The 19,843-nt window shown below is 38.0% G+C and overlaps 1 protein-coding gene across 3 annotated transcripts; it reads right to left on the reverse strand.

Moving 5' to 3' along the window:
- Positions 1–1,541: 1,541 nt before the first annotated feature.
- On the reverse strand, positions 1,542–19,503 carry LOC132184524 (membrane protein of ER body-like protein). Of its 3 annotated transcripts, XM_059598192.2 has the most exons (8): positions 18,981–19,488; positions 11,591–12,226; positions 10,434–10,574; positions 7,121–7,465; positions 5,908–6,315; positions 5,260–5,478; positions 3,484–3,545; positions 1,542–2,348 (listed from the first exon to the last, which is right to left on the reverse strand). In XM_059598192.2, the coding sequence occupies exons 1-8, from the start codon at positions 19,363–19,365 to the stop codon at positions 1,881–1,883; spliced, it is 2,664 nt and encodes an 887-aa protein (XP_059454175.2). In that variant the 5' UTR covers positions 19,366–19,488; the 3' UTR covers positions 1,542–1,880. The 3 variants fall into 3 exon arrangements, with proteins under 3 accessions (XP_059454175.2, XP_059454176.2, XP_059454177.2); XM_059598193.2 differs by lacking the exon at positions 7,121–7,465 and having other exon boundaries at positions 18,981–19,486; XM_059598194.2 differs by lacking the exon at positions 3,484–3,545 and having other exon boundaries at positions 2,237–2,348; positions 18,981–19,503.
- Between the last annotated feature and the right edge of the window lie 340 nt (positions 19,504–19,843).

Genomic DNA, 19,843 nt, shown 5'->3' on the forward strand with positions numbered 1-19,843 from the left:
TACAAAAATAAAATTGTAAATATATCAGAAGTCCTTGGGTCAACGAGCTAAAATTTTTATCTCCCTAAATTTTTTTTTTTTTTTCGAAAATTTACTCCCTAGGTCAATCGAAATGCCAATAAAATTCATACCATCAAAATTTTTTAACAACCGTTGTCCCAATCGAAATGCACCGTTTCATCTCGTTAAAATATTAATTTAATTTAAAAATTAAATCTAAAATAAATAAATAAATAAAAAGAAAGAGAGAGGAGGAAAGCTCTTTTGATGATTGGAGAAGATAGAGAGAGCGAGGAGAAGATAAATGAAAGTAGATCTTTTTCTCTTTATGATAATTCAGCTTTAAACCTCTCAAAAAAACAAGCTTTCTGGCCAAATCCCTGCCGTGGTTGCGTCTTTACCTAACCTCATTTATTTGGACTCATCGGAAAACCAACTCTCAGGTGAAATTCCACCAGAAATTGGCAATTTGAGGCTTACTTGACTCAACTTGTCCTCCAATCAATTATCTGGGAAAATCCCATATCAGTTTGCGTCTTCAGAAAATAAGGGTTCTCTACTTTTGCATTTTCTTCTATTTCCATTTTTCTTTTGTTTTGAGAGTCTGGTTTTCATTGTTTTTGAGATTTTTACTTTGGAGGCCTTGCAAATTGGGATTTGTTTCATGAAGTGGTCGTCTAATTTTTTGTTTATTGGTATTTTTGGTCATTTTGGGTGACTTTGTACTAGCTTGTTGTTTACAGTAGGATTTCAGTATTGTTGGGAGGTTCACATTGTAAGCTCTGGGAATGGGGTCTATTTCATGGACTAGGTTGCCAGATGTTCACTGAAAACTTGAATCTTTTAGGCTTTTGGATATATTGTTGATGTGGGTCTTTGGTTATTTTGTGAGATTGTGTTTGGATTCTGCGAAAATGAAATTAGTTTTGTGACTTGAGTCCCCAAATTTTTGGTGAAAATGGGATGTACAAACTCCAAAATTAGACGACCCATGAATTTGTTACAGGTAATTTTGTTGCATTTTCTTCTATTTCACCATTTGGGTCTTGTCCCTTTCCTCTGAACCAAGCTTGTTCGCCTAGTGGATTTCTCGCTTTGTGCATCAGCCATTTGCCCATTTGCATTTTAGGACTTGGGAAAGGTTGCTCTGTTTTCCTCTGTTCAAGACAATTTCTAGGAACATTTCTTTGTGGATGATGGAATTTCATTGCAAAAATCATAGCATCTGGAAAACCAACCTTGAAGGATATAGTGAAACGGTGCATTTTGATTGGGACTAACAGTTGTTCAAAAATTTTAACGATAGAAATTTTATTGGCATTTCAATTGATCCAGAAAGTAAATTTTCAAGAAAAAAAAGAAGATAAAAATTTTGGCGTGTTAACCCAAAGACTTCTAATATATTTACCCAAAATAAAAACATCCGACTAGTTTGCATATGGTCTTCACGTTAAATGCCAAACTGATCTTCATCAAAGAGTTAACTCATTATTGTAGCCCATTAATTCAATGGAACTTCAATTTACTAAATACAAACAATAACAGTAACAAATTAAGAAAATTAAATAAAAAATTAAATCAACACACAACGGGCCAACGGCCGTTTGCCTCTAATGTTGCTAAGTGTGACCATAAAAAGGTAAGAAGTCCTTTCTTTTTCTTTTTTCTTTTTTGGATGAATATGTCCTTTATTTTTTTCGGCAAGTAAAAAAAAAACAAAATAAAAGTATAAAAGGGGTAAAAGCCCACTTCCAAGTTTCCAACGACCAGTGTTGCTTTGACCCTTTATACCTAGTAAGCGTCTTTTGATCAGTACAACATTATTCAATCTCCTTGACCAACTCCTTACTCTATAGCAGGATCCCATGAGTATAAAATCTTCAATGAGATGCCCATGCTGGTTCTGTTAGTCTTTTCTCTGAGAAGGGCACTGTAATAACTAAATCTGACTCAAACCAACCAAACTTCTCCAGGAGCTCCTTTATTAGGTTGCCTATTATATATGAAACTCCCGAGGCCAGAAGTGCCATGGTAATGTAATACATTACAATTCTGATATAAGATTTGGGTGATTTCCGAGTGTGAGCCTTTCCAATAGCAAGTAATATAATGCATATAAGTGAAGTAGCTATCACTGCCGCAAGGTTGAATTCTCTATTGCCAATCTCGCCATACATGACGCCATACACAACAGGAGACACTGAGCCAAAAATGAGGTATGACAAAAAAGCTACAGTTGCTTGAAGTTTGAATTTTGCTCTTACTCCAAGTAATTCTTGATATCGGTCTTCTTGCAGGTTCATTTGATTAGAAGCACTCCCAGAAGAGTCATTTCTCAGCTCTAAAAGCTATAAGAGTTTGAATTGGAGGATACAAAATCAATTAATAGGAAATAAATTTCTTATTTCAAAGTATCAAATATGTGTTGGTACTTTGTACGAGTAGTGACTGATCTAGCACATCACCTCAAGGGTTGGATGATGCCTAATTGTATTATGATATGCATCAGCAATCATTACATAATATTAGGCTCTAGCTACTAAAGAAAATTAATAAATAATAATAAGAGTGTGACAATATGTGATGCCCAACAATAGTAATAGCCACTTGATAGACAATCTATCAGCATGGTCCATATTGTAGATCATGAAAAGAGTTTCAAAACTTAAGAATTTGTGATGCACTCCGTCAATAGAACTTAAGTCCTACAAGTGTTTCTATCCTGTCTGATTATATATATTGGGACATTTAGGTAATTAGGTAATTAGTGTCACCCAAACCGCATACAGATTTTTTTTAAATAAAATTTTAACTCCTAGAGCACCTTCTACTATTTAGCTCCTACCAATTGGCTAGTCATGGCTAGCTCTTCATGAGCGACCCTTAAGGCATGTTTGGCTACTTTGGTACATGTTTGGTTACCTATTTTTCACACGGTAGAAGGTGAAGGGCAGGGCTGAAGTGTTAAGCATGTTAACTCAATATCCCAACAAGATTTGGAATCTACTAGAGAAACAACTCGACTCCACTAGGAAAATATAAAAGAGAAATTTATACAAATAATTATAACTGATAACAAAATAATATGAAGTCCAAAAACAATTTTTGTAGGCATGTGTGCTGATATATGCAACCTACTTGTAGGTCCCTAGATTTATCTGGCTCCATGCGGCATCCAGGTTTTTAACTAGAATGGATACTTTTAGCACACGGAATCCTTACAGGATTTGTACAATCCAAGAATAGCTGACCTCATTAACTTGTTTAACTACCTAAGTAATTTTTTCTTGAAATATTCTTTTCCCCATTCAGAGCATATTATTCATATGCTGGTCTATACAATATTCTAGAGCAATGCTCCTCTTGCAATGAACATTAGCAACTTCAATAACAAAAGTAATTTAAATGCATAGTGTAGAACTCTAATTGTGAAATTCAACATTATGCTCACTATTGAGAAGTGGAATGTGGGAATATACTCACATTATGACCAATGATGATAAGTCCGCTAATCAAATTTGCCACTCCCAATGCAAAAACAATTACTGCATTAAAACAATATCAACAAATTTGTAACTTGATGTCAATGTCCAAAACATGTACGTAAATTTCTACATAATTACTAGGGTTAAATACCTTTTTGTCTCCTATGGTTTAACGACTCTATTTTTCTCAACCTAAGTTTCTATTTGCATTGTAGATGGTACCTCACTTATGGCTAAAAATGGAAATCATACTTCCGTCCAACTTCTGCCATAAATTGACAGAAATCCACTTCAATGCCCTTAAAAAACCCACAGGTGTTCCTAAACCAGCTGGTTTGGGGTGACCGAGCAACCCCCAAGGCTGTTGGGGCTGGTTTTGGTCACCCCCCATTTCGCAAGTTGGGGGTTGGCTTCGGCCATCCTTTTTTTTCATTTTTTTTTTTTAAAAAAATTATTTAATGTTTTAATAATTTTAGTTTTCAATTTTTCAAATTTTTTTTTTTTTAATTAATGAGGTATAGGGACGTGTCAGTTTTTTAAGGGCATTGACGTGGATTTTCGTCAATTTATGGACGGACGTATCATCTTTGTTTTTAGCTATAAATGAGGTGTCATCTATGATATAAATTGAAACCTAGGTGAAAAAAAATAAAGCTGTTAAATCAGAAGGGGGTTAAATGTATTTAACCCTAGAATCATCAAATTTTGTAATGTTTATGGAATCAATGATCATATACGCTAGGCCCAGAAGTCAAAGACAATGATGCCTCCAACTTGAAGTAAAAATAAAACAAAGAAACCAATCATATAGAGTAATTTTTTAAAGGACTAGAACCTAAAAGATACTTGTCCCTTTCACAGATATCGAAACTGCACAAGGTTTCAAATTGCGTAACACAGGAGCATAAGATGATATTCCATGAAGTTCACCAGGTCACAGGTGGCATATTAAAGTATTAAACCCGTCACTTGGTTAGCATTTACGAAAAATATATTAACGAACATAATCTACTAATCTAATCTAATATGATATATTAAAGTAGGAACCTCAAAGAATGAAGCCCTAGGTTGCCTAAATTGTTGAAAGTGGCATTTTAGGGCAGTTAAAATGGTGACAAGTGGCAAGCTCAAATGGCTAAATTGTAATTATTCATGGTATATTAATGATACAGATTAAATGATAAAAAGAATATCAAATCATTAATAAATTATTATAACGCTTATATAAGTTGACATGCCAATAATATAGTTAGTTAGAATAATATGCATTCAACAATTATATATAATTCAACAAAATAATATGTATATGAATGTAAATATAGCTTTAATATAAAAGTATAGGTTCAAGTTTAAAGGTTAATAATAATATTAATAACTTGCACATAGCGCGGGTTATAAGCTAGTATACTAATAAGTGATATAATTTTATTTATGTTACACACACACAGACTTTTTTCTAACATTATATGTATATGGATGCAACATCATGAGTCAAATTCCCAAAATTTAATCTGTAAAATGCTTCAGATAAGCCATTATGGTCAACTACAAAAAGGAACTCAATCATAACGTACCTAAAGGAAAACATTTTACAAGCATCTTCAACCACAGGAAAGATTACAATTCATGTGGTACAAAACTAATTTTAGTCATCCAATCAATTGATCTGTATGTACAAAAGAAAAGTAACCCAAAAAGGATTGGGAGCGGGGGTAGAACACTTTCTAAAGAAAAGTAACCTAAAAAGGATTGGGAGGGGAGGTAGAACACTTACTTGGAGCAGCACCAGCACCAGCTGCAGATGACACAACACCTAGACTTGTGATTGATTCAATTAAACCACCATAGACGATGCTTTTTAAAATATCCCATTCATGGTCTTCACCACTTTGATGCAACATCTCAGCTCCTACTGGAGCAGCAGTATTTTGTGGCCTCTGAGATGCTGCAGGTTCAACTGGCTCTGCTTCAACAATCACTATCACGTTCTCCCCTGCATGATAAACACTTCAATTGCACAAGAAGCTAGCAAGAGAGACATACTGTAGGAACATAATTTGCAATAAGGGTAAATTTCAACTACGCATTAGAGTAAATAATAAACATACTTATACGTGAAGCATTGAAAATTAAAAGAATGAGTTAAAAAAATACACACACACACATCAAGCAGAACCCCCAGCATAACCAGGGATTGGTCACCCATGGCAGGCGAAAAAAACATTCGAAGCACAAAAAATCTGGCAGTGAAAGATAAAACCCAAACACATTTGCTTGTATTATTCATCTATAATTCAAAAAATGAAATGCAAAACACTAGTGTGATGAAATGATAATTTAGGAAATGAAAATCATAGAACTTATTATTTCCACAATTGTAAGGTAGTCTACATATTAGTTTCATATGAAGTCTTGCAAATACCTGACTCGTTCTTTCTGACAGCGTAATCTAATTTCTCTATGACATTGCTTTCCTCTTTCTGCAGCAGTGTGCCTCCTTTTGTTGATGAAACCACAGTATCTATTCCAGTCTCATGGAGTTCAGTAGTTGCATCATTTTTATGTACTTCATTCCTAAATGATTGACAAGGTGACAGAGCACCCTGTACCAATGAGGCGTGACAGTTTTGTGCAATATTGGATTTATGGTCTATCTCTTTATGTGATTGCTCAGGCGTCAGCGACCAAGGAATTGAATGAACAAGAAACTCATCTCCATCTTTTTGAGGATTTAGAGAGGCATCTTCGGCATGTTTTCCAGAGTAAACAAGTTTCCTTCTAGCAACTAGTATTGTTGGATGGTCTCTTCTGAGCTGGGGTGGCATATTATCTAACATTACAGGCAAAACTAATAAGAATGGTGAAGTTCATGTTTTCACAACAAAAAATGGAGAAACAAATAATAATATAAAATAGATCTGGCTGTAAAAGTGGAGGCCATACAGACCCCAAAAAAAGGTTTGCAACATAAACCTATTAAAAATAGGCTTCTGCATTTGGTATCCATGCCCACTAAGCTATTGCCCACAACCCTCTGAAAGTAGCATAGAGATCTATCAAGTGTTATATCATAAGAATATAAACCTCCACATACGAGCAAATGCATGCATATACAAGCACATGAACTTTGTTCTTAATTATCTTCACCATAACTATTTTCTTCTATGATAATTTGAGAAGGAGAGGGAGAATGAGGCCCACATCCTAAGTCTACCCCTAAAAGAGTATTCTAACTCCTAGGGTAACTTAGGCACGTATAAACCATCTATATGTCCTCCCTCAGCAATATATGATTCACCCAAGGGGCTCTTTTAATTTTTTTCAAGGATAATTTGACGGAGGAGGAGGATGAGTGCCTAAGTTACCCTAGGAGTAGGAGACAGAGTACTCCTCCTCAGGTAGGGGTGGGCAAAGCATTTCCATTTAGTATAATTAATGAAAAACATCAGAAGCATATAGCATCATCTCATTGAAAATAGGATCATCTCATTGAAATTTCAGAAAAGCAATGCAGTTGTATCACAATGTGATGCAGAGATAAGTGTGCATCTTTTGTTGGATCAGATATGTTATTGGAAACAATCTTTTCCCAAAAATTGAGGGGCTCTTGGTTTATCCCTAAATCTCATGCATACCTGCTTTCCTTTTCTCTATTGAATCATCTAATTTTTCTTCAACAGTGGTCGACAAATTTCCAAGTGGTATGTCTTCTGGTGTTGACGAATCTACAACATCCTTTCTAACTTCCCACAATTCAGTTGCCACATCATCTGCAAGCCCTATGCTACAGGATGATTGGACACATGAAGCACCATCAAATGAAGAAGCAAGACATTTCTGATCACCCAGTGGTTCATTCCCCAATGCCACATTGGATCTGTGCTCTATTTTTATCTGTGATTTCTCAAGCATCAAGGACTCCCCAGCTGAAGGAACCAGAGACTTTAGTCCACCATGCTGAGACTTAATATTGTTACCTTCTGCAAGGTAAGGATCAATAACACCGATTTATTACGAGTGTTGCATGTGATGAGGCAAGTCCTGGGATACACTGAAGATTTAACAAACAAATAGACACAAAACCATGTTGGAGAGCCAATTCTTTCAAAGGATATGGATCAAATAATATATATCATGCAAACACATAAACAAGAATCACTTTAAGGCATTTTTCATAATATCTCAGTGTGAATCATCTCAACTACATCTCATTCGAGAGAACTTTTGATGCAGGGCAGTTTTCCATCATACCACCTATAATAAAAGGCTCATATCTTGTGATTCTGACATTGGATGAGGGCATACTTGGTGCCATTAGAAAGCTCATTCAAAGGGCTAGAAAGTCGTGTTTCATCAAGTTTTGCTACTTTCAAAGTTTACGAAGTCAAAACGGTCAGTAAAGAAAATACTGAAAGGCTGGACAGAATAGCTCGTCCGTAGTTTATGTTCGAACGAGCTTTACAATGAGTTGGCCTAATAGTTCGTTCCATAACTTCTCTAAAGTTGAGTTCAAACGAGGTCTTCACAAAAGTGAAGACCTCGTTCGATAACTCATTCAAAGTTGGGTTCAAATGAGCCACTAAGTGAATTGAGAATTCAGGTGATATGATGAAACCCTAGTCAGGTTCGAACAAGACACTTACACGTTCAAACAAGTTGCCACGAATTTTTGTAAACTGACTTTATTTAAGTGTTTTCTTAAGTTTAGGAGTCTAGGTAGTATAAATATATATTATGGCCGTCCAAAGCCTCACTTTATGATGTATTTTCGATAAGTTATCAATGGGAAACACTTTGGGAGTGGTTTCTTTTCTATCCTACCTCAAATCCTTAATTGACTCCTGGTTTTGGGAAGAATTTGGATTCTTGTGTTTGTTGTGTTAAATCATCCCACTTATTCTAAAAGCTTAAGTTGCAAGGAAAAGATAAATTTAATCATTTGGTTTATATTCTAATACTTTTCCTCACATGTGGGGTCAAACTCCCCCTTAATAAGTGAGGCCCAACACGTAAAATATTTAATTGAAATGGAAAGAGGAGGGGTAAATTGTAGAGTCAAGGTTCAAATTCATAACCTCTAACTCTGATACCATGTTAAATCATCACTTATCCTAAAAGCTTAAGCTAATAGGAAGAGATAAATTTAATCATTTAATTTATATTCTAGTTGTTTTTGTGAACCAACTACGCCACGCTACATCAATTTCTCTTATTAATTCCTTAAAGGCTCTAATACCTTCTCATGATGTTTCATGAGAGAAAAACAAGTGAGAGGAATTGGTGACTACATTGATTTCATATTATTCTTCTTCAGAGTAAAAATAAAAATATACCGAAAATAAATATCAAATAAAGAATGAGAATATCCTCAAGGAATATGTTATCCATGTTGAGAGTGGCTTTTTTTGGGTGGACAGCAGCTCTAGACAAAATCTTGACTCATGATAATTTGCGTAAGAGGAACATAGTGGTTATGGAGTGGTGTTGTATGTGCAAGAAATCCGAAGAGACAGTCGATCATCTTCTTCTCCACCATGAGCTCGCGAGTGTTCTTTGGCAGTCGATCTTTATTCGGTTTGGATTGCATTGGGTCATGCCTTGCAGGGTGAGGGACTTGTTCGATAGTTGGTGGTCGGGAGGACGATCCCGAAGTGCAGTTGTGTGGAAGATGATCCCTCTGTGTCTTATGTGGTGTATATGGATTGAAAGAAATGCTAGATGTTTTGAAAATTCCACTAGGATTATAGAGGAATTGACCCATTTTTTCTTCTTTACTCTTTACTCTTGGACGGCCGCTTGGCTAGCTCCATTAGAGATTAGTTTTTCTGATTTTCTCTTTCATTTCTCTCCTTTTTAGGCGCTCTCTTTTTTACTTCCCGTGTAAATGGGTTGCGCCCCTCTGCGCTTTTGATTTATATCACATTACTTATAAAAAAAGAAAATATGTTATCCATGTTGTTCCATTGCTACAATCATTTAAAAAATAGAAAGACGAGATAGCATAAGAAAGAAATCAATATTGGCCATAGGAGATAACCACGTAAAAAACTCTAAAAGCGTTTTAACGTTATAAAACTATGGCCAAGTTATTACAATTTACATCTTTTCTTTATTTTATTTTTTAAGGATGGCTGTAACGATGCAAAGAAATGCACTAGCTATATCTACGCTATTGTAACACTCCACTCCATTGACATACAATATTGTCCGCTTTTGGTTCCTCCAAACTAGACTTCTCAAGAGATTAACTGTGGAGTTCTGATGGGATCATAACCATCACAGCTTTAAAACATTAATTTCCCAATGGGCGTAGTAACCTAAATAGGAAATCGGAAACCTTTAAGAAATTAAACTAAGCTAGAGGCCACATAAAACCTATAAACTAAATTGGATGCAACTAATAATAAACAAAAAGCTGTAGAATGCAACTATGGCCCACAACCAGCAAATACTGAATTAAAAAATTACTCAACCCTAGAAAGTTAAAAAGAAAACCATTGTAAAATAAAATACTAATGGCCTACTAAATTACCATGGACACCTATAATTGGATCAAAAAGGCTTCTTGCTTTGTTCAGAGACGACTTCCCAGGTAAAGCAAATTTACTTTATGTCAAATTATGCTATAGATGCAACACCAACCCTGCCCTTTTTTTCTAAGTAAAGAAAATTTATTAAAAGTCCAAGGGGCACAACCCAAGTACACAAAGCAAATATAAGAGAATCAACCTTATATTACATAGCAGTTAAAAGCATAGAAAAGATTAAATGGAGCTTTCAATTGAAGCATCAAGCAACTTTCCCAAATTTTCAGTTCAAGAAGTAATGAAAGCTTTTCTTTTGCAATGCAAACCAGCTAACAAAACCCAAAATTTTTAAATAACAATCTGTCATGAAAACGATCATTGCTAAAATGAGTTGAATGTACAAGGCTGCACAATATACTACCTTCAGTAGCCATTTTCCCCTTATTTGATGCAAAAAGGGAGAAGAACCAATTTGTGCTGGATGCAGTTATCTTTCGAGGATTCTGCACATTTTCCTTCCCACGACTATCTCGAAAATTTTGAAACAGATTAAATCCATCTCCTGCTAATATATTAACGAAATTGTGAAGCTTGCAATACAATAATAAGGCTTTGACAGTACACAGCATTCAAGATATGCTGAAATAGGAAACTTCATTCTATGCCAACTACAAGATGTTGGATTAGGAAACACATGACATGAACATGGCATGCGCACACACCTCAACCTTGGGAACTCCAGGATCATGCTGAAATTTCTACATAGATTACTAAATCAAAGAGATTTAAAACTCTTCCTTTCTGCTTTTTTTTTTTTTTTTTTAATTCATTTTATAATGTTGCTATTACATGATGAAAATTATAATAATAGTTTACTGATTCAGTTTGCAGATATTGAGCAAATGCACAACTGGAAAGAAGTACACCAATGGGCTTTAAAGGACCTAGAAAATGGTACAATTTACATGAATAGCGTTGGATACAGACATTCATATTGACACCCATGCTTTTGCACCACACTCATTTAGCCTCAAATATACTTTGTATTGGTAAATTGCACTTTCCCACTATAAACTATAGGATCAATTGCAATGTCCCCCTAAACTTTTATTATGGCAAAATTGCAGAACTTTTAACAGTGGGGGAACATTGCAAGTAATCACGGGGTTTAGGAAGTTGATTGCTCAAATCTAAATTTTAGAGAAACATTACAAATGAACCTATATTGAGGGTGGGAAAATGCAATTTATCCTAAAACTGAGGAGTTTCGGTGTCACTTAGCATATGTGGTTCTAACCTGTTGAAGAAAAGATTTCAGGCTTGAGAAAAATTTATATTAAAACTCAAAAGTAATGTTATTACCAGACAAAACACAGTTGATGCTCATTATACAGTATCATGATTTGCTGGTGATATAGTGTATTGAAGTTAATTGATCTCCATAAGTTTCAATGCTACATAAATAAAGCATGTAGGGTTTAATATCACCATCCTTACAGAAACCATTGTTCTAAAGTTAATATCAAACTCTGCATTTTGGTACAAATAAAGTTTGAAAAAGATATAGGTAAATATTACCTGAAGGAATAAAAATGGTGAAACACGATAAACATCTGAATATATCCACTTCTCTATCAGCAGTGTAACCTTCATCTGCATTTGTTGGGCTACCACTTGAAAAAGTATTACCGGTATCATCACCTTGATTCGCCGCATTTATGGGATTAGTAACTGACTCAGAGCCAAGTACCATTTCATATTTATCACGCTTTGCTTTAAGGTGCAAATTTCGAACTTTCCTTTTTCTTTTACGAAGGATAATCCTTCTGGTAATACAAGAATTACAATTAGGACAGTACAAATCATGTGTCTCTTGCCTCTCTAATACTGCCTCAACATCTAAATCTATCACTTGCCCTTCAATTTTTCCAGCTAAGTCAACACCTACTTCAACTCTAGCTTCATTATTAATAAGTTTAACACTTGTACTTTGTACTTCAGAGGACTTCTCTACAGGTAATAGACGCGAACCAGAGAAGGTGCGATCATCAAAATTTTCTCCATAGTGAGAATTGACTTCAGTTCCTGTGCCCTTTGGAATGTTAGAGTTTTCTACTGTGGAATATAATTCTTCATCACCCAGTTTTGTCCAGAAAATAGAACATTCATGACCAGTGTTTCTGATTCCAGAAACTTCATGAGTTGGATCAGTACCTGGAAGCATGCAGCAGATTAGCATTTCATTACCAAACTGTTCAGCACAATTGAATTCAAACAATCGTAATAAAAAAGTCAAATCAACTGCAGAGCCTTAATTAAATTGGTGTCAGCTTTAGGGGTAGGCACCACCAACTAATTGGGGTCAACCACATGTAAACTTTATCCCAAGCATATTAAAAGGAATCTGTCAAATATGAAAACTCTTGGGGGGTTAAGTAAAATTAAGTAGTAATTGATTTGGGAAATTCTCAAACTTGCAAAAAGCAAAAGTAATAATAGTTACCATCCTAGATTTAGTAAAGCTCATTTTCTACATCTTCATATTAAACTCTTGTGCTTAAAATGTATATGTCCGTCACAAAGTGATATGTGGAACTTATCCATGAAAACACGGGTATTTAATAAATTTCATTGCAGGCAGTAACAAAAGGAAAACTAATGATTTTCCTGCATCTAGCAATTTTTCTAAATTTTTAGTTATAAGTGCATTACCAAACGTAAATAATTAAGATAAGAAGTATATTATCTAGACAGAGACACTGGAAACTTTAATACTTACATAATTACTTTCTGGCCACTACTAAACTTGTATGCTCATGAAACAACAGCCTGAAACAATATGGTACTAGCCACTTCAGTACCATAAACGAAACATGGTCCAAGTCGATCTAATGGGGGAGGCAAAGCTTCACTCAGGCATTGTAGCCAATGTTAGATGATCATATGCACTAGTTTAATTAAATAAAATGATAGTGTCCGGGCAGCTTACGATTGTTTTGATAGCGTATGATAACAACATAAGTTAAGAATTGAAGGCTAAAAAGGGAATTCACGAAGAGAAAATAACGGAAAGAAAGACCCTAGTCGCAAACAAAGAATCACTCCAAAAGACTCAAATTTTATTGATGCCTCAAACTAAATTGAAAAATAACAGAGCCTTTATATAGGCTAGATTTTTAGTATTCTCCAAACAAAATACTTGGAGAAAAAGAAAATATAAATATACAAAAATATCCCTAAACTTGGAGACAAAGAAATAATCTTCAAATATTATACTTGATTCTTTCCATTCTTTTGCTGATCTTTATTTTCAAAATATTCTTCAAATATTATGCCTTACTCTTGACATTTTTGTTTTGATCTTTTCTTTTAAGATATTTTAATGCCATTAATTCAATATCTAACAACTCAACTCTAAATGATGCTGGCATATAGAATATCTACCATGATGATGATATGAAAAGTTAGCTAAACAAAGTATGCGGTCTCATCTTGCTATCTCGTATCAGTCAAAGAAGCAATCAATTGTACCAATAAAAATGATTATTTCGGATTAATCAAGAAAGTTATCCAATATATATTTTCCATATTAATGGGGACGTCATCGGAGCCTTTGGTGGCGAGGTCGCCGGTAGCCGTGGTTGGTCCGGTCGATGACGCTGTTAACTGGGAGGAGTTTCCTGGAGAACACTCCAACAGGGAGGTTGTGTTGGGTACCACCGAAGAGACGCAAAGTACGCCGACGAAGTCTCTGTTGGCCTTAGGTCCAGCAGGTTCGTCTCAATCATCAAAGGTAAAGGCTTCGCCGGTGATACCCCTTGCTAGGACAGTGGGGTCAGCGTCAATTCTGGGTTCTGGAGAGGCGGGGTCGAGAGTTTTGGCCAGTGGTCCTATGCTCTCGCTGGCGTTATCGCCGGTAGCCCTGAGTGGCCCTGTCAAAGTCTTGGATAATCGCGTGGAGTGCTCCAAAGCCCATTCTGACGGGGAGAAGTCTTCAGAGCATGCCGGTGCTCCCTAGAGTGTGTCGTTGAAGGGTTTGTTGGCCCAAGGTTCGGCATGCCCGGCCCAGTTTTTGAAAGAGAAGTCTTCGCCGAGGGTGCAGATCGCAGAGGCAATGGGGGCAGTGCCGGGATTGGGTTCTGGCAGTGTGGGGTTGCGTGTTTTGCCTAGTGAGTCTCCTATTCAGCCGAAGATGTTGTCGCAGGTCAGTGGGGAGGAAGGTCTGGTACCTACACTGATCGAGGCTAATGAGCTAGTGCCGTGGTCGCAGGGAGATGGGTATCAGGTAGGTTTGGAGGCTTGTGAGGGGCTAGGCTTGTTGCAGGACACTAGAGACATAGCTGATTATTCTGTTGGGAAGGTGGGCAGGGAGGTTAAGGCTCGAGATGCATGCACAGATTCTTGTGAGGTCAGTATGCCTTCTCCCCTGAAATCGTATGGGCCTAATGCTGGGGGTGTGAAGGGTTACTTGGATTGGGTAATCCAGTGTGCTAATGAGATTTATCCGATTGTGGGGATCTCATATACAGGTCACAAGTTACAATTGCTTGCGCTTTTGACCTTCTTGGAAGAGGAACGTAGGAATAATGATATGATCTTGAATACGAGCAGTGGGGCTAAGGGTAAGAGGGAGATAAGGAATTTGGAGTGTTCTGCAAACTATGACACTAAAGGGGCGAGTTCAAGTCGTGGCAATAGGAAGGGGAGGGGGCAGGTGGTGACATTATGAAGTTAAATATTCTTTCTTGGAATGTGAGAGGGCTGAACAGGAAGGATAAATGTCTGAGGGTAAGTAATATGCTCAGAGATTGGAAGGCTGATATTGTCTGTCTTCAGGAAACCAAGATTCAGGAGATGTCTCACAGTATAGTCCGTAGTTTATGGGGGAGGAGTCATGTGGATTGGTGTTGTTTGGATTCTAGTGGGGCTTCGGGTGGTATTTTAATTATGTGGGACAATAGGGTGGTGGAGAAGGTCGATGTTTGCGTGGGGTCTTACACTTTGGCGGTATCTTTTAAAAACAGTGGAGACCATTCTGTTTGGGCTTTTGCTGGGGTTTATGGTCTGAATCTCTATAAGGACAGGAGGCTTCTATTGGAGGAGTTAGCAGGTGTTATTAGTTGGTGGGGCTTGCCTTGGTGTATTGGGGGTGATTTCAATGTCACTCGCTTTCCCAGTGAAAGATCGGGTGATGCTCATTTAGACTCGTCCATGATGGAATTCTCGAATTTCATTTCGGATCAGGGGCTCATGGATCTTCCCCTGATTAGGAGTTTGTATACTTGGTCAATTTCTAATGACCCCCCCTTGTGGTCAAAGATTGATCGGTTTCTTATTTTCCCGGAGTTGGAGGCCTGGTGCCTAGGGGTTAAGCAAAAGAGGCTATCCCACCTGTGCTCGGATCATTTCCCAATCTTCCTTGAGATGGGGGAGGTGTCAAAAGGGAAGAGGCCGTTTAAGTATGAGAACATGTGGCTTAAAGCAGATGGTTTTGTGGCCCAAGTGAAACAATGGTGGGACTCCTATGTGTTTCATGGTTCGCCAAGTTTTGTTTTTGCTTGCAAGCTAAAGGCCTTAAAGCTGAATTTGAAGACTTGGAATGAGGAGGTTTTTGGAAACCTTAATAGGAACAAGAGGATGCTTCTTGATGAGCTTCGGTTGTTGGATGCGAATGAAGAAAGTAAGGCTTTGGAGGAGGGGGAGGTTAGGAGGAAAGCGGAAGTGGTTCAAGAGCTAGAGAATTGCACGCTTATGGAGGAGGTGAGTTGGAGGCAGAAGTACAGGGTGATGTGGTTGAAGGAAGGAGACAAATGTACTAAATTTTTTCACTCAATAGCTAATTCTAATAGAAGACACAATTCTATGGATTCTCTCTTGATTGGGGACAGCATCTCTTCAAATCCGACCGAGATTAGTGAGTATGAGGTTGAGTTCTATCAAAAACTTTTCTCGGAGCAATGTCACTAGAGGCCTATGGTAGATGGTATCTCCTTTGATTCCATTTCGGAGGAGAAGGCTAGTTGGATGGAGAGAGACTTCGAAGAGGAAGAGGTAAGAAAGGTAGTGTTTAAAATGAATGGCAATAAGGCGTCGGGTCCTGATGTGTTTTCTATGGCGTTCTTCCAAGTTTGTTGGGAGGTGGTGAGGGAGGATGTCATGAAGGTGTTCGGTGCTTTTCATGCTGGGGAGAGGTTTGAGAAGAGCCTTAATGCCTCCTTAATTTCGCTAATCCCGAAGGTTCCCGGAGCTACTAATCTCAAAGACTTTCAGCCTATTAGCCTTGTGGGAGGTATCTACAAGATTATTGCAAAGGTGTTAGCTAATCAATTGAAAGCTGTGCTGGATAAGATCATTTCTCAATCCCAAAGTGCCTTTATTAAAGGTAGGCAGATTCTCGATCCTGTCTTGATTTCTAATGAATGCCTAGACAGTCGGCTGCGTTCTGGGGAGTCGGGGGTTATATGCAAAATGGATCTAGAAAAAGCTTATGACCATGTGAATTGGGGTTTCTTGTTATACATGCTTAGGAGATGTGGTTTTGGTGGGATTTGGTGTTCTTGGATTGAACATTGTATTTCGTCGGTGCGTTTCTCGATTCTGATCAATGGTTCGCCTGATGGATTCTTCAGCAGCTCCAGGGGCTTGAGACAAGGGGACCCTTTATCTCCTCTATTGTTCGTTTTTGTTATGGAAGCTCTAAGCATAATGATTTCGGCAGCAGTGAACGGGGGGTTTATTGAGGGGTTTCAGGTCGGCAATATTACTACTTCCCATCTTTTGTTTGCAGACGATACTTTGATTTTTTGTAATGCTATGCCCACCCAGATTCGGTATTTGAGGAATGTGTTTCTGTTGTTTGAAGCTGTTTCCGGGTTGAAAGTTAATTTGGCCAAGTCGGAGATAATTCCAGTGGGGGATGTGGTGCAAGTGGACAAGTTAGCTGGTATTCTAGGGTGTGGGGTTGCTTCATTGCCTGTAAGGTACCTTGGTTTGCCGCTGGGGGCCTCTTGCAAGGCTAAACATATTTGGGATGGAGTTATTGAGAAGATAGAACGTCGGTTGGCCGGGCGGAAAAGATCTTATTTGTCAAAGAGGGGGAGAGTCATGCTCATTAAGAGTATTCTTGTCAACTTGCCTACGTACTATTTGTTGCTTTTCCCCATTCCGGGTAGTGTTGCAAAGAGGATTGAGAAGTTGCAGCGGGATTTTTTATAGGGAGGTCTAGGCGATGAGTTCAAGTTCCACCTGGTGGAGTGGGCGAAGGTTTGCACTCCGATTAAGGAGGGAGGATTGGGTATCAGGAACCTTAGGGTTTCCAATCGCGCCCTTTAAGGGAAGTGGTTGTGGCGCTATGGGTTAGAGAGAGATACTTGGTGGAGGGTTGTGGTGGATGCGAAATTTGGTAGTCTTTGGGGAGGGTGGTGTTCCTTGGAGCCGGGTGGTCCTATGGGGGTGGGGTTATGGAAGAACATTAGGAAGGGGTGGGCCATTTTTCAAAGGTTTACTCGATTTAAGGTAGGGAGGGGCCTAAGGTGCGCTTTTGGCACGATCTGTGGTGTGGTGATTTGGATCTCAAGCATGCTTTTCCAGGTTTATTCAGCATTGCCCACGCCAAGGACGCTTCAGTGGCGGAGCATTTGGAGGTGCTGGGTGGCACTAACCAGTGGAATGTGAGCTTTTCTAGAGAAGCTCATGATTGGAAGGTGGAGGTGTTGGCTTCTTTTTTCCAGGTGCTACATGCTACTCAAGTGAGGTGAGGGTGTGAAGATAGGTTGTGGTCGAATTCTTCCAAAAGAGGTCGGTTCAAGGTCAAGCTCATTTACGCTGCCTTGGCGAGTCCTGTTGGGGGAGGATTTCCGTGGAAGAGTGTGCGGCGTACCCAAGCTCCTCTGAGGGCTAGTTTTTTTGTGTGGTCGGCGGCTTTGGGTAAAATTTTGACCCTGGATAATCTCAAAAAGCGACGGGTGATTGTGACAAACAGGTGTTGTATGTGCAAGAAGACCGAAGAGACGGTAGACCATCTTCTCCTTCATTGTGAGGTAGCTTATGCTTTGTGGAGCACCTTTTTTGGTCGGTTTGGGTTTTCTTGGGTGATGCCGAATAAGATTTCGGATTTACTCAATTATTGGTGGTCTTCGGGGAGGAGGGGGAGTGCCACGGTATAAAAAATGGTGCCTACGTGCTTTTTTTGGTGTCTGTGGAAGGAAATGAATAATAGGTGCTTTGAGGATTTCGAGGGGACTTGGGAAGACATACTAGCCTCTTGCTTTCAAACTCTGTATCTTTGGACCGCAGCGCATGTCTTTCCAATTTCGATTAGTTATGATGATTTTCTTCTTCGTTTTTCTCCTTCTAGTTAGGTGATCCTGTGTATACTCCCAGCGTACCTTGAGGCACCTTTATGCTTTTTAATAAAACTTCTTATTACTTATCAAAAAAAAAAAATATTAATGGGGACCTTGTATCATGGTTTTTTTTTTAATTAATAGGGACCTTGTATTGCAAATTACATTAATCAAGTTAATTAGCATTTGTGCCATTCACAGGAGCATGTAAGAGCATCTCCAGCAAGAGGCTATTGAAAAAGTCCAAAATTCTATTTTAGCTACTTCTTTTTTTCTTTTTTCTTTTTTTCTTTTTTCTATTCACACTCTTAACAGGCTTTCTATTCTACCCACTATTTTATGTGCTACATTAAACCTTCACATGTAACAGGCTGGAGCTTGAAAAAGGCTCATACTAGCTAAAATAGCTAATATGAAACTTCTAAAAAGTTTTGTCAGAGATACTCCAAGTGGCTAATCCAATAGCACCCCAAAATAGCTTGTGTCTCTCTCTTTTTGCTTCCCCTTTCCTCGACTAAATTTAATATTCCTCATAAATTTCTACATTAACAAATTCCCAAGTAGAAGGACTGAGAAACTAAGAGGCAAATTGTTGCTTCAATTTGGAAGGATAGTGTAAATACCTTGGCCATTGTCAAAGTAAACGCTGTTGTCCAACTTTGTAGACTTCCCATTTTCCCGTGCTCCATGAAACTCTGTACACGCTGTGTGATCATATTCATTATCAACTTCCTCACTGATGCTATTATTATCAGCAATTTCTTCTTCTTCTTTAAAGCTAGGAGTTGCAGATCCAGCTCTGCTCGCAGTCATGGACTGAATACTACTACCAGCATCATCAGTGATACTACTATTACAACTACCACCACTACCAGTAGACGGTGATATAATATCAGTAGTAGCAGCGTGGTTGTTGAGGCGATGCCTGCGGGATTGCCTTGGTTGCAAATTCGCGTCGTCCGCCTCTTCCCATTGGTACTCTTTGTGTTGTTGTTGTGGTGGCTCCATTGTTGCTTAGACTCGGGAGGCAGATAGAGACCTAGAGAAATGAATCCATCTGCTAATTTGGCTCTCGGCCTCTCCCTCATGGCAAGGGCACCAAATTTCATAATTAAAAATTCTAAAAATAATCTCTGTGACGCGGAATAGGATCCTTTTCCCTCTGACGCTTGGCGTGCATTTATTAGGATAAAGTGATAAACCACAGGCACGGCATTTATTATTATTTCTAAATTAATTATTTATGGCAATCACTGCGCCGCACCCCTTGCACGATCACTGTTCTCCACTTCCCGATGAATTTCTCATAATAAATTAATTAAATAATAAAAGCAAGAAATAAAGGATGGAACCTAACACAATGCACATGGTCTACATCCTGTAATGGATGCAGACCTTCCACAAAACCTTCAGAATCCTTGAAATCAAAATACCGATCGATCAAGTATATATATATATAGATCGAGTAGAAGATATATCTTTTTGC

This window comes from Corylus avellana, chromosome 7 (assembly GCF_965113065.1).
Source record: "Corylus avellana chromosome 7, dhCorAvel1.hap1.2, whole genome shotgun sequence".
NCBI lineage: Eukaryota > Viridiplantae > Streptophyta > Magnoliopsida > Fagales > Betulaceae > Corylus > Corylus avellana.

Excerpts from the sequence above, each read along its gene's own strand:
- LOC132184524 (XM_059598192.2), bottom strand. The coding sequence starts at position 19,365 with ATGGAGCCACCACAACAACAACACAAAGAGTACCAATGGGAAGAGGCG. Across the intron at positions 12,227-18,980 it reads TTACTTTGACAATGGCCAAG|GTACTGATCCAACTCATGAA; the intron begins GTATTTACACTA and ends GCATGCTTCCAG. Across the intron at positions 5,479-5,907 it reads TGTCAGAAAGAACGAGTCAG|GGGAGAACGTGATAGTGATT; the intron begins GTATTTGCAAGA and ends TTTATCATGCAG.